The sequence below is a fragment of the Macaca fascicularis genome, chromosome 7 (genome assembly GCF_037993035.2).
Source record: "Macaca fascicularis isolate 582-1 chromosome 7, T2T-MFA8v1.1".
Classification (NCBI taxonomy): Eukaryota; Metazoa; Chordata; class Mammalia; order Primates; family Cercopithecidae; genus Macaca; species Macaca fascicularis.
This window is the reverse complement of record NC_088381.1, coordinates 2,219,123-2,233,986: the sequence shown is the minus strand read 5'-3', so window position 1 is coordinate 2,233,986 and position 14,864 is coordinate 2,219,123. Positions and strand designations below refer to the sequence as shown.

At 48.4% G+C, this 14,864-nt stretch overlaps 1 protein-coding gene across 11 annotated transcripts in view; it reads left to right on the top strand.

Moving 5' to 3' along the window:
- The first annotated feature begins 544 nt into the window (after positions 1-544).
- The window catches only part of GABRA5 (gamma-aminobutyric acid type A receptor subunit alpha5), an 80,961-nt gene continuing 66,641 nt past the window's right edge, over positions 545-14,864 (top strand). For 3 of the 11 annotated variants that reach the window (XM_073995292.1, XM_005559025.5, XM_073995288.1), the window contains exons 1-4: positions 574-867; positions 2,210-2,269; positions 2,651-2,810; positions 14,317-14,438. In XM_073995292.1, coding sequence (XP_073851393.1) covers positions 2,725-2,810; positions 14,317-14,438 — 208 coding nt within the window. In that variant the 5' untranslated portion in view covers positions 574-867; positions 2,210-2,269; positions 2,651-2,724. Of the gene's footprint in view, positions 902-1,298; positions 1,585-2,209; positions 2,270-2,650; positions 2,811-14,316; positions 14,439-14,864 lie in introns of those variants that run through there. The other 8 variants (XM_073995290.1, XM_015452544.4, XM_045395170.2 and 5 more) reach the window with 4 other exon arrangements.

Sequence of the window (14,864 nt, the reverse complement as noted above, 5' to 3'; positions counted from 1 at the left end):
CCATGTACATGGCTAACGAGGCAGTGACCCCATGTGGCTCGGAAGCCCTGCTGGGAAGATCCCGCCCGGTCACCCCAGACGCGCTCTCCGACCTGCACCCCCAGGGCCCTTTCCCGTTGCTTGTTGTCAAGGAACAGAACTTCAGAAAACCCCCAGATAAACACTGCATTAGGTGAGGATTTCATTCTAATCCAGTCCAGTGTGACCCTGGCTGTCCCTCCCTTAGCAATGCATACCTGTCTATGAGGGAGATGGAAAGAATGTCCAAGGCAGGGAGGCGCTGGGGCCGACTCTAGGGAGCAAAGCTCTCCAAGTCCCGACCTCCGTCACCCGACTGCTGACCCTGCCTTCCCATCCCTGCTGCCCAAGGGAGCGGTGGTGACTACTCGAGGCGCTGAAGATACTGTTGAGGGCCCTGAAGAAACTTCGGCAGGGCAGGGCCTCTCCCCTTGCAGGCCGAGCGCGGGCCCTGCGCCCTCCCCCTCCGCCGAGCCCGGCCGAGGGCGCGTTTGCGAGAGTCTGGCGGCCTCTACCGGAGCGCTCCGCAGAGGGCCGATGCTCCAGCCCGGAGACGACATGTGGCGCTCGGGCGAGGTGAGAGCGGGCGTGAGTGCGCCGGGGGCGCGGGGGGCTCTGCGGCGGGCGGCGCGCGGCCCCGGGCGCGGCGCGGAGCGGAGCTGCAGGGCGGCGGCGGGAGCGCGGGGCGCAGGAGCCGCTCCGCCCGGGAGCGCCGGGGAAGTTCGCGCTGGCAGCATGGGGCGGTGACGCCGCACCGGCCTTCCGCGCCTGCCAGCCGGGCGAGAGCAGGCGGAGGAGAAGGAGGATGCACCCTCACCGACGGCTCGCCTCCCGGGGCCGGCGCGCAGGGTGAGCCCTGGGCGCGCGGGGCCGGGGCAGTGGGGTAAGAGGACGCGAGCGGGGAAGAGAACCGGCGGCCCCGGCTCGGTCCGCACCCCTTCTCCTCGGGGCGCCGGAGCGGCAGGCTGCGTGGCCGGGGAGGAGAGGTGCAGAGCAGGCGGGGCGCGCGGCCAGGCCAGAGCGCAAACTTTACCCCGGCGACTGCGGGGCTGAAGCCGGGCACGGAAGGGCGCGGGGTCCGGGCGGCTCAGCCCTGCCGGACGGGGCACCGGGGTGCAGTGACCAATTGGGGGTGGGGGACACCCGCTGCCACCATCGCAGGAGCCGGAGGGGAGAGATCGCCCACCTGGAAGGCCAGCGTCAGCCCCGGGGCTCTGAGGCGCGCGGCGTCCCGGCGCTGCTCGCGGGGTGGACTCGGACCCCGCGGGGGTGGCGCGCGCGAGTCGCGCGGGGTGCTCGAGGCCAGGGGACTCGGAGCCGCCGCTGCACCGCACGCTCCCAGCCCAGGAGGAAGGCGCTGCTCGGCGGAGCGCTCGACTCGGACCCGGGGCAGGACCCGGGGAGGTCTGCGAAAGCCGGGAGCGAGCAGGGGAGGGCCCGGGAGCTGGAGACCCTCGGCGCGCCGCTGCGGACCGGGCGGGTGGCAGACCGCGGGTGCCAGGGCGACCCAGGCTGCGGCTCCGCAGTGCAGCCCCCGCGCCCACCTGCCCTGGCGCGCCGGCCCTGGTGAGCCTCTGTGGGGGTCGGGAGGGTCGTGAGAGCGCAGCCTCTCCTGGGGGTCCCTGGCTCGGGGCTGAGGGGCGGCTGGAGGCGCCGCCCGGGTTTCCCGCATGCAGCGCCGCGTGCTCGCCGCCTGGCTCTGGCCCGGGCCCCGCGACGAGCCCCAGGACGCGCCCAGGCGACCACCGCATGGCACCCTGCCCTTCTTGGCAGGAGTCGCAGAAGGCCTTCGCTTCCGAGGTGGAAGTACCTGTTGTGCCTCCCAATTCCGGAGTTTGCGGGGGTTGGGGGTGGGGGGGCTTGTTGGGAAAACGCTCTTTTCGAAGCATTCTGTTCGGATGCCATGAGCACCTATTTGCGTTATGCGCATACTGAGAAATGCGCGTTTTCGCGAAGGTTGGTCGTTGAGCCCAGGGACAATGTCTGCCTGGATCTCAAATGCATTAATTAGGGTCCAGCACTGAGCGGAGAGACTTCCACAGATGCAGTGGTTAAGTTATGTAGTCACGGGGACCGAATGCCGGGAAAGTAGCCACACTCTTTTATAGGCAGTTGTTACAGTATTGTGATCCTGCAGAAAACCTGTTTCTTAAATGTGCTTTTCCCCACTTCTTTCCACATACTTTCTCAGTGCCTTGCAGAGAGAGGAGTAGCTTGCTGGCTTTGAACGCGTGGCAGATATTTCAGAAAGGTAAAATTATTGCACTTGTGGATTTGACGGATACAAAATACAGTCGCTCAGATAACTAAAGCGTTTATTTTAATAATTGGACTAATGGTTTATTTGATAACATACTGAAAGACAAAACAGACTATTTGAGTGGAAAACAATAAATTAGGATGATTCTGCACCCTGACTAGAAGCAAAAATAAGCCTTTTGTTACTTATTTTTATGTTCCAACTTACTGCCCAGTGAGGGTGGTGGAAAATACCTGGTGTGCAGCTGTCCTGGGGAAGGACAGCAGGCTCCTTTCTTTGCAAATTGTTGTGATAGCAGTGTGATTTCATTCCAGGAACTGTGACACAACAGCATTGATGTTCACGTGCTTCCCCGCTTTGTGTGCTTTTCAGCTTCAAGATCAGGCTGGAGAAGGGAAGAGTTATTCCCCCATATTCACCTGCTTCAACTACTATTCTTATTGGGAATGGACAATGGAATGTTCTCTGGTTTTATCATGATCAAAAACCTCCTTCTCTTTTGTATTTCCATGAACTTATCCAGTCACTTTGGGTAAGTTACCATCTGTGCTTTTATTTTATGATGTGAGGGACACTGGTGCCTTTCAGACATGTTGCAGGAGCAGCACATCCGTTGAGCAAGCCCTCGCCTGCCAGCATTGCAGCCCCAAGCCCTTCACTTGTTGTAAATAAATGGAGTCCTTGCCCTGACCCACGCTTTCTTCCTGAGCAAGGCTGCTCCTCGCGTGGGGTCTCTGAAGTGAGTCAGAGAAAAAAAAGGCAGATTATGTTTTCAGAAATGGAGCTGAAGATGAGATCCGAGTCAGCTGTGATTCTTCCTACTCAGGTTAAAACAAGATTCAGGAGTTCACGTGCATGAAGGATAGTCACTGCTTGTTAGACAAGGCAGTGCCAATATTTCAGTTGCCCTCCGCAGTTCCATTATGCAATCGAAGTTGCCTTGAAAGCTAGGCCCATGCTACTTGGCATTGAAAAGGACTCACAATGGTCCTGGCCTGAGCCAAGGCCCTAGAACTGTGACCATCTGAATGCAGGTGCAGACACTGTAAACCACAGGTGCCCGAAGATCTGAAAGACATCCCCGAGGTTCTGGCATTATCATTTCCAGTAACCCCTCTTTCATTTTAGCCTTTAGTATCCGTATACCAACTCTAACCTTTTTTTTCATGAAACTAGTGATAACCGACATGGTGGATGAATGTTCTTAGGAGGCTGCTGTTCCTGTTCTGACCTGTGCCCCAGAATTGTTCTGGTTAATCAAAAGGATTGTAACTTGAAGTTGATGGCGTATAATTAAGAAATTAAATGTCAGGATGAAAGTTGCCAAGCATTAGTGCTGCAAAAATGGGGTCCAGAGGTTTCACAGCCTATCCGCATTTATGTTAATCATCACGGATGGAGAGTAGACAGTGGCTTGGCAACAGCCTGTAGACAGCCTTTCCATCCAGGGGAGAAAGAGGACATCCCCAGGGCCACGATGTTTTTTGTCTGTCTTCTGTACACTTTCTGCTCTTCTGACTCTTCTATGCAGAGGAAGGGGTGGATGTGGGGGCCTTGCTCAGGTGCAGTGGCTGGTAGAAGACCGCACTGGGACTGTAGTCCAGGTCCACCCGGGTGCAAGCCTGAGCCATCAGCTCAGACTTTGTCCAGCGGAGCTGAGCTAAGGAAGATGCCTGTCCCTCAGCAGCAGAAGCCAGGCAGTGTGTGCACTCTGACCCCACTGACGGGAACAGGTGTGTGGCTAACCCCACTGACGGGGACAGGTGTGTGCACTCTGACCCCACTGACGGGGACAGGTGTGTGGCATGTCTCAGCGCTTTGAGCCATTCTAAGGTATTCCCTTGGGAAAGAGCATGGGCTGTGAATATTGCCTTGCTTATCTTGAGTGGACGCCTCCCTTCCTATGCCTTGGGACTTTTTTTATCTGTTAAATGAAGGTTTTCCTTTACAAGTTCTCTGCAGCTGTCAAAGCCTGTAAACTAGCATGTTCACAATGTTCTTCTGAATGAAATGTCTGTACATAAGTGAAATCACACAGAATATTCAAATTTGTCAGCTAATGCATTAGGTAGTTGGTTTTTTTTGATAGACCACATGTATTTGGTAGCATTTTGGAGGTGAAGAGTATGTCAGGATTGGAAACTTATATTTTCTTGTATTTTTTATATTTTCATATATTTTCTTTAAAAGGTCTTGGCTAGTGCAGGCGCAGTGGCTCATGCTTGTAATCCCAGCACTTTGGGAGGCCAAGCAAGGGGCGAATCGAGATCAGCCTGGCTAACATGGTGAAACCCCATCTCTACTAAAAATACAAAAAATAGCCAGGCATGGTGGCACATGCCTGTAATCCCAGCTACTCAGGAGGCTGAGGTAGGAGAATCGCTTGAACCCAGGAGGTGGAGCTTGCCGTGAGCCGAGATCATGCCACTGTACTCCAGCCTGGGCGACAGAGCAAGACTTTGTCTCAAAAACAAAACAAAATAAAACAAAACAAAACAAACAAACAAACAAAATCTTGGCCAAATGTATTACGAATTTTCATTGAATAAGCATGAAATGGTTTCACTCCCTGGTAGATGCAGGTCTGGAATAGGAAGTAATGTCTATAAGGACTTTAGCCCCAAGAAGCAGTTATGCTTTCTTCTTTAGTTCTGTAGCTTTCTGAGGTCATCTTCAAAATAGAGGGGTATCTTAGTCTCTGAAAGCTAACACTGAGTAAGTGGTAGAATACTCCTCAAATTTTCCAGAAAATTAACTGTTGGAGCAGCTTTTAATCTTTTAGGTATATGGCCAGTAGTCCATCATAAAACAGCACCTACTAACTGCAGCAAATACATGAGATACAGAAAACGATAATAAAAGGAATCTCTTTAATTCCGCCACCCAGAGACAACCATGCCTCCCATTTGGTGCACTGACTTCCCCTTGCTTCTGCGCATGTTTTTATACAGTGGGATCAGGCTGTGCAGTTTGGTACTGTGCTTTTTTCATATCCAATCCATTTTTACAGTTTCTTTAAATGTACTAGTTTAAGTGGCTGCATATTTGACAGGGCAAGAGTGCCTTGTGTTAGCTTCTTCCCTAATTGGGGATGTTTACGTAGTGAATGATTTTGCTGTTATAACTTTTCCTGTAGTGAATGTATTTGGCTTGCAAGTTTTCTTAGGTATTTGAGATTATTTATATTAGAAGATATTTTCATAAGAGGAATTTTACATCAGGTTCTTTGAGCACTTTTCACTCTTGACCCTGCGCTCCCAGTTGCTTTTGAAGAAATGGGGTTTCTAGCAAAGCGGGAAGCCAGTTTCACACATTCTGGCCAGCAGGGCATGTTTTTCAACAGCCACAAAAGACATCATAAAATACATCAAGCCCCTATTTATTTCTCTTCCTATAGGAGGCTCCTCTCACTTGTATATTATCTAAATGGACTTAAGAATAATTGTGTCAAATCCCAATTGAAGTTTCCTAATATTGAGTTAACTTTAAATCTTGAAAAAGTAGCTACCACAACGTGGAACACCTGTCTTTATGTTTCGTGTTTTGGTTTTGGATGAATCCTGGGAGCCACTGTATGAGCTAAGCACCGTTAGCCCATCTTCTGGCTGGGAAGGAGGGAGGATGAATGCCTGACCTCGGAACTCAGGAGTCCTTACTCGGAGCTTCCTGTGTGACTGTGCCCCCTGTTACTTCTTGGGCTCCCTGACTTGAATGCACACAGTTTGCAGGGTAGCTCTGGATCAAACCAGTCTAGACAAGAGGGGATATAATTCTAAAAGGTAGTCCCTGCTTCAGAGTGGAGAGAGTTTTCAGTACTTGGGGATTAGGGGGAAAAAGAGTGTGGGTCAGCTCTGTTTATTTTCCCTCCAAAGAAAGAGTTTATGCGATTGGGTTCAAAAGAAAGGGGAAAGAAGAAACATCAAAGGGTTTAATTTGAACCTGATTCTAGGACAAGAGAAGTGCTCACTTCTGAGAGACCAGAGAGCTGGCACAGGGTGAGGAGGGCTACAGAGAATCAGGCAGGGGAGAAGAAGGAAAAAGAAAAAGTGTAGGGCTATGTGCGTGGACCAAGTCGAGATGCAGTGTGTGTGAAATGTGTGTGACACTGGCAGTTGGAAAATTTACAGATGTGATAAGTGCAATGTACTTGGTGATTATATGGGATAACTGATGTGAAATCACCTTGAAAATACATGAGTGTTCTTCTTCTTCTCGTGGTCATATTCTGAATTTGATTGGAGTCACCAGCAGCTCATTTTCAGTAGTCTTTCTAATTCTTCTGTTAGTTTTAACTTATAGAACAGAGCCCGAGTCAAGCACACAATACAATAAGGCCCTTTTTGGACACTCAGCCCTGTGCTAAGGTACTTTTGATGACCTGGGATTATTTGAGGCATTCTATTTATTTTAGTAAGACCAGTAAACAAAAGTACATAGTATAGAAAAACCAGTACAGAAACAATATTGGCACCAATATAATGTCAAAATACATAATATTAAATTTAAACTGGAATTAATTTATCATGATTAAGAAAATCATACTTTATCAGACCTGATAGACCAGTGACAATTGTGAGATAAAATTGAGGATTATCAGCTTTAATAATAAAGTCTGAGTCCATTGATTTTATTGTCTTAAATGTATTTTGGAGGTTTACTGATTGATAACAAATCTGCTGAACAATTTTATTATGTGGGAGCTGCAATTCAAATAGACTTTGGAAAACAATATTTTATAAGCAGCAATTAAAAGTGTAGGTTCTTGCAGAAGTGGCTTTTGAACATGAACAGATAGAGTCTTCTTTATCTGTCTACACAAGTGTGCCAGTGTGGACCTTTGGTTCTGTGAAGAGAGCCATTTCATACGCGCATTCAAGGACAGTTCCCTTCTTTTAAGTAGAGCAGAAAGTACATTGTCTCTGAATCATGCAGGTACTCACGATATCTTTTTAAATGGAAAGTTCTCCCTTGTGAATCCTCAGTTGACAAATTCTTCCTGCACCATAGCTGCAGGTTCATGAGGCCTGGGACAAACAGTCATGGTAACAATCCTAAAGGCACTCAGAAAGCCCACTGAAGCAGGTAGCGGGAACACAAGTGGTGGTGCGCCTACAGACTTCAACGACCCTCAGAAAGCCAAAAGGCAGTTCTTGCATGTGGCAAAAAAAAGTAGGTGGTTAAAACAGGGCTCTAGGGGAATGTCCAACATTTTTTTAAAGGTACCCAAAGAAAATAATTCCCAGTTGTCTGCTTTATAAAGGAAACTTTCCGCGTGTTCAGCAGGCACTGAGCAGGCAGGAGAGTCGGCCAGCGCAGCGCTCCGCCAAGACCGTCTGGCAGTCAGCTCAGGAGTGAGTCACCGGCTCCCTTCAAGGGGAGAAGGAGCTTGTGGGCTTTGGGTTTTTACAAAGGTTCAAATTGCATAAGATGCTCATTTTAATTAATGAGAAATTTCAGAGGAAAGTACTAGAAGCAAAAATAAAAAAATATCTCATCAGAGAAGTCTGGTGGTAGCAACGATAATTATCAGCATGTATATGAGTGTATCTCCTTAATATTCAGAATGCATTTTTTTAAAAAATGCACCCTTTAATTTACACATAATTCTTGATTTTCAGGTGAAAAGAGCTCAGGCATTAGAGCTTAGAGAAGTGTGTCCAAGTTTCACCTTCTGAAAGTGGTAAAAGCAAGGGCTCACTGAGAATGCAGGCTGGGCTAGCGCGCTCCACTGCAGGGCCTGCTCCAGAATGTCCTAATTTTTATTATAGCACCCTGAAATGGGAAGGAACGAGGGGAGGACTATATATGGGAAACCAAAGAATATCCTAATCTAGAACTCACATGTTTACCACTATGAAAACATTGTCTGCTGCAGTCCGAATAAACTCTACCACGGAATATAGATTGTGAACTGGAATGCTGTAGACAAAGATCATTTGCTAGTGAGAGTAAGACCTGCAGTGAAACAGCCTTCAGCGGTTCATTGAAAACTCCATTTTATTTGTATTTATTTAACAACCTATTTTAAAATCAAAGGCCAGTCTAAAAGTGAATGAAGCACAGAACCAGTTAATTTTCAGTTTTAATAAGAACAATTGGGCCGTCACTGTACTGTCAGTTCGGTTCCTGTTTCAGGACCGACGGTGAATATTTAGGATGGCATTAAGTGTCATTTTGACAGCGGGCAGTCTAGCTGCCCGGCTTCCATCTCTGTCCACGCGCTCTCTGTGTGATGTCAGAAGAGTTACTTCTCCTGCCTGCAACTCAGTTTCTAATCTCAATGTGGGATTAATCATAGGTCCAGGATCACAAGGCTGGTATGAAGGATCCATTGTCAACCTATGCCAAATGCTTACGCAAGCCCAGGTCTGTCAGGGGAAGGTGTGCTAAGTGCACCAAGCCATTCTGGGTACTGTGACCAGGAGATTCCTGGGGTTTACTGGACCCAGAGTGTGAGATGGCGCCTGGCCTCAGCCTGAGCACAGCAAGGTCATTGCCTTGCCCACATCTGCAATGTCTCCCTCACAGGGGCATCCTGGGGGACATTGACCTTCAACTACACCAACGTGGATGGTGCCCTCACCATGCACCAGGCACTGTTCCAGGTGCTGTGATGCACAGAGCAGAGCAGGGGCAGAGTGGGGCCTGCCTTCCAGGAGGGTGCACTCTGGTGTGCACGGAATAAGTGTCAGTAGGTTATGGTGATTGCTATGAAGAGTGATTCAGAGTAAGAGACAGTGCATGTGCTGGAAAGAGATGCTTGAGCAGAGATCTGAGGGAGGTGAGGATGTGAGCAAAGCTGTTGGCAGAGAAACCTGAACTGGCAGGAGGAATGGCGGGTGAATCCCAGGCTGTGTGGCAGGTGCATGCTTGACGTGTTGGGAACAGCGGAGGGGCAGGCATGAGGAAGTGAGAGATGGGGAGAGAGCATCATCAGGGAGGAAGGGCTGGGGTCAGGATCACGTTCGGAAAGTAGGCCATACAGGGGAACATCAGGAAGGACAGTTGACTTTTATCTGGAAGGGCAGAGAGGGCCACTGAGTGGTTTCGAGTAGGTTTGAAACATGATCCAATTTAGACGTGACAATGATGTGACTTAAACATTGAAACTCACTCTGGGTGCAGAGTGAAAGAATAGAATGGAATCTGGAGTGAGGTGAGAGGGGGTTAACCCAAGACACAGTGGGGACAGTGAAGAGGTGATTGCAGGGGCCCAGGGGAATGGCTGTTTTGGCCAGCAGCATTAGTTGATGGGTTATTGTGGGCATGAAGGAAAGAGAGAAGTCAGGGATGACCCCTAGGTATTTTACTAGAAAACCTGACAGGTTCACCTGCCTATGATTGAGCTGGAGAGGGCAGTAGGGAAGAGGTTTGGGTACAGAAGGCCACAGGTGCAGTGGTGGTATGGGAAGCCCCTGGAGACACTGCTAGGTCTCCCAGTGGATGTAGAGGTCTGGAGGACAGAGAGGGACTGGGCTGGAGGTGTGGACCTGAGGTGTTTCCATACATTGGGAAGTATTTAAGCCACTGGATTAGATGAGACAGTCAGAGGTTAAGTGTAGACAGAAAGGAAAGGGTGTCTGGTTGGTGCCATGGAGCATGCTTGTGTTCTGAGGTCAGGAAGGTAAGGGCGGCAGCAAGACGGAGGGGAAGAGGCAAGTAGAGAGAAAGACAGAGCTGCGCCCTGAGGTCAAGCGGAAAGGGGTTGTAGGAATGTTGCCCACAGGTCAACTAAGCTGAGGACCAAGACTTGATCTTCAGATTTGGCCATGTGGAGTTCATTCCTGGCCTCCCGAAGAGAAGCTTCCTTGGGATGCAGGCAGTGAAGGCCTGGCAAAGTGATTGCAAGAGAAGGGAGGGGAGGCAGCGGGGTTTGCTCATACGGACAAACCTCCCAGTGAGTTTTCATGAGAAGACGGGCAGAGAATGGAGCAGTGACTGGAAGGGAATGTGGGGTGAATGAAAGACTCTTTTAAAGAGTGGTAATATTAGAGCAGATGTGCTTGCTGATGGCCATGGCGAGAGAATGGGGAGAATGTGTGTAAGGACTGGGATGGAGCATCACTGTGTCATCACCTATGCAGGACCCCCAGTGTGTCTGGAAGGAGGGATGGGGCTGAGTCGAGGAAGGAGGGCAGGGTGGGAGAGGTGGCTCTGGCCTGTGGGACCAGAGGACTTGGGTTTTACCTTGTGGGCAGCAGGATTCTAAGCCGGGCAGCAGTGTCAAGGGCAAGAATGCAGAACCTCCATGAAGAGTGAGGCATGCAGGGTTTTGGGAGCTGCAGGGAGAACTGGGGGATTTTAGGATTTGGCAGGAATATCGGAGAGTTCTAGCATGGTGTTCCATGGCACAGACTCAGAACTTCATAAAACAATGTGGCGTCTGTCCATGTTTTCTACCTTAAGAGGGGAAAGCTGTTATTTGGAACCCTAGGATTGACCCTCACTGTCCAGCCAGTGTGCATCTTGGTTTTGTTTTTCTGTTGCATTGCTGTTATTTTTCTAATATGATGCTTAAGTGATGGGTAATGGGCATTTGAGGAAAACATCACACAATGGTGCCATTTAGAGGTACTCATTTAATGACCTGAAAGCAACGGACAAGTAAACGGAAGAGACCTTTTTTTTGGAGGCATTGAATACTGGGGAAGAACAAAATTTAAGAAGACGGATAAGCTGCAGCTTAAAACAAACAAACCCAGTTCAACGTCCAAAGTAATTTCCAATCAAAATACGTCTGCAGTTGCCATTATCGAACTCACTCTACGTAAGTCAGAAGCGGTCATCCATATAAGGAAGATTACATCACAAAGAAGCACATCACACACTGCCTTCACTAGCACCCGTCGTGGAATGACAATACCGAAATGACTTTTTCTTCTCCAGAAGTGACGTCACGACTTGTACTCTTTCAAGTACCAAATAAGGAAAATGTTGGAACTGAGAATATGGCATAAGTGGGACATGTTTTGTAGAGAATATGCATTCAATATAAGGAACTAATTCCTATTTTAAGAGAACCTAGTGAATTAACCCAGACTAAAATTGAAGGGTAAGTCACCAAATTTTCAAGTATTTCTATTATGTCCAAGACTGTTGTTAGTAATAGGGATATAATCTCAGCTCACAAAAATTCGCTTCCCCAAAGAGCGGAGACTTGACTTGTCCTTGAAGCATTCGTGGACTCTGGTGGACTCTGGTCGACCTCAGGATGAGCAGAGCTCCTGGGCTGTACTCAGTGCAGTTAAGCAAAGCAGAAGTGGAGTGTCGGCGAGTCCAGGCTGCCTGCTGACCCTAAACGGGGTGAGCACTTCCTGGGCCGAGGACATCTCGGTTTCCACCTGTAGGACTCATCCGTCACAGGCTGCACATTATTGCTCACCAAAGGCGTAGCCCTGGATTTCTGTTTTTTTTCCCAGTGCTTTCAATGAGCCAAAATGGAACAAAGCCAGCTGAAGTTCCTCCTCAGCTTAGCAGCAGTTCTTAAAGATCATGTAGCTTGATAGAGGCCCTAGCCATTTCCCCAGGCATCTGTGAAGGTCTCCTGTATGAAGGCACTTACACACCAGGGGCTGAGAAAACATAGCATTTGCCTTCTATGATACAGCAAGGGCCTTTCCCTCCATGGCTGTGGAAGCGGCGTATTTCATAACCACGCACTGCAGATGAAGCATTTTTGAGGATGGTCTATGGACAGAGGAGGGCCCCCAGTTCATGAAAAAACAAAAAACAAACAAACAAAACCCTCTGCTCCTACCCTGACAGGCATCGTCAGAGCTTTTTAAGAATCTGTTTCTTCCCTCCCAGCAGCTATCTTCAGTTAATACAGCAAGGACAACACTGCAAATCCCCTGCCGTGGCCCCTGTCATACAAAGAAAGGTCTACAGGTAAATGCAAAAGGCAGTTATGACAGGAAAGGGCAGACACCGAAATTCCTCCACGAAAAGTGTAATTATGTGCAGATGTGTGTAGATATACCGAAACTAATGAAAATAATTTTGATCAAGAAGTAGAATCCGAGCTTTGAAATTCTTAAGCATAGCATTCTGTTCCACCACTGTGGGAACTGATTAGGGTATTTGTGAGTGGGAATCAGAGCCTGGTGGGATGGTGTTTCCCTAAAACTGGCAGAGCAGTGTGTCTTTATCTCCGCTTCTGGAGAGAGCCACGGAAAACAATGTTCACAGAGACATGACGACGGCTGCACAGCCTCCGAATGGTCAGTCATGAAGTCAAGCCCTTGTCTCTGGACAGCCAGGGCTGTTACCATCTAACACAGTTTAGGAACATTTTCACAACAGAGAATGGAGTAGCTTAGAAAACTTTAATTTCAACATTAAGATTTGCTTTTTCTACTACTACCTCAATTGGTACGATAAAGAGACAACAAGGACCTTCCAAAAATTGAGCACCTGGACATGGCCTAAAATTGAGTTGCAAACTCGACGATAATTATGAAGTCCATCATGAGGCCAGATCTGGTTTGACCAATAGTTACACAACTGGGCAGGTACAAAATATAACCTTCTTTCTTCCTCCCACAAAACCCTGAAGAAGAAAGCTGTTCACTGGAAGGAGCTATGCTAGGCTTAGTGCTTTGTCTTTCCGAAGTGTGCAACTAACGGAATGTTAGAGAAAGGGGAATTTAATGTCTTCAAATATGAAATCACAGAGTTAAAAAAGTATACGTCTGTGGGCTCCATACTAACAGGAATGAATTTTAGCTTGTTAGAGCTTCAACTATATGCATTTTTATGGGGATGTGAAAATTAGATCAAAAGAACTTTATTCTTTTATTCTTTATTCTCTTATTCTATTCAAAAGGGAATAGCTTTAGGGTTAGCAAAGAATTGATCTGTTTAGATGCAATCAATGAAAATGACTGACTTTTAAGGACAGGGTGGAGCAGACCGGCATCGATTCTGACCTCAGCATCTCTCTACGTCTGGTGGCTCTCAGCCTGGATTTCAGCCCTTTCATGGGAGAGAAAGCGCCTTAAGCAGAGCTAGGGCCCCACAGCCAGGCACTTCAGGGAAGTACCAGGAATCACGTGTTCTTCTCCCAAGTGCCCAGGGCGCTCACTTCTTGGGAACCACAGCTGGCTTTCAGTTTGGTAAGTCCCCTTGAAGCCAAATTTGCAGTCAAGTGCTCAGTAATTCAAAACCGGTTGCTCTTTGCACATCTGAAAGCAGCTGTGGAAACCTGAGGTGGGATCCATGCTCTTCAGCTGTGGGTCTGTCTTCTGGGCCTGTGGTCTCTCTGTCCCCCCAGATACCATCCTCAGTTTGTCTAGATCTGCTAAGGCAGTTTCTAGTTTTGTTCTGTTCATACTACATAAGCTTTTGGAATCTGGATAACTTAATTGAACAAACAAAAAATGTTCTTGTGTCTTCCCTGAGGCTCAGCCCACTCTTCTCGAGGGTTTATTGTGACGCTGGGTCCCACAGAATGTGCTGGGAGCTGGCCCACTGAAGGAGCAGGACCCCAGAGATGACACAAACTCCATCATGTCTGTCACTCACTCCCCAGTCCTGGCATATCATTCACAGCACAAATGCTCCCAGTCCAACTAAGCATGCAGTGAGGTTTGGGCACAGTGTCGCCACCACGCCCCAGTGCCCAGTTGCAGGTGACTCTAGCAATACCAGAACTCGGTTTTTGTGTGTTTAAACCACACTTCTGAAATCCCCTGTGAGTGGATTAGGCTCTGCCAGTCCATGCGCAGTGGCTAATCGCTAATTGGTTGTTTAAAACGGCTAAAATATTGACATAAACCAACTCCTCAGAATCACAGAATGATAGACTTTGAGCCTCAGGTTAGGTGGTTGGATAACTAGCCCCAAGCAGAGTATCCTTGGATGTTCGAGAACTGAGGTGTATCGAGGCGAAATAATCCCCTAGGCAGTGTGGGAGCTGTGTTCTCAGATCCTGGTCTCAGGAGACAAGCCTCCACGTGACTCCCTGGTTTCTGTATCTTGAGAAGAATTTGTAAGAGATAATATGTTTTAATGCTTTCTCTTGTTTCTCTTTTTAAAAGCTTTTCACAGATGCCAACCAGTTCAGTGAAAGATGAGACCAATGACAACATCACGATATTTACCAGGATCTTGGATGGGCTCTTGGATGGCTATGACAACAGACTTCGGCCTGGGCTGGGAGGTGAGTGTGCTGTCCTCGGCTGAGCCTGGCGAGGATCTAGGAAGGGCTTACGCCTCATCTCAAGCTTGTGTTTGCGCTGATTCAAACGATTTCTGAAAGAGCTTCCCTGCCAGGATTTTGGTTTGATGGCTGTTCCACTCTTGCCAAGGATCATGCCTCCTCTGTTATTTTCTAGACGCAAGAACCTGAGGGAAGTGGTCTCCCCCAAGCATCTTTGCAAAATCCCCTCTTCCCAGATAATCTGAATGTCTAGTCTGGTTAACTTAAGGAGGAACCGGCTTTTAGGTGTTACTAACGCTGAGATTACCCTATGTTAAGAAATAATATAAAATCAACCTCATACTCTTGTATCTATGCGAGTCCTTTTCAGAAATCCACTGTGGAATGCAGTCATCCTTTATAGCTTTATGGGTTATACATTTAATG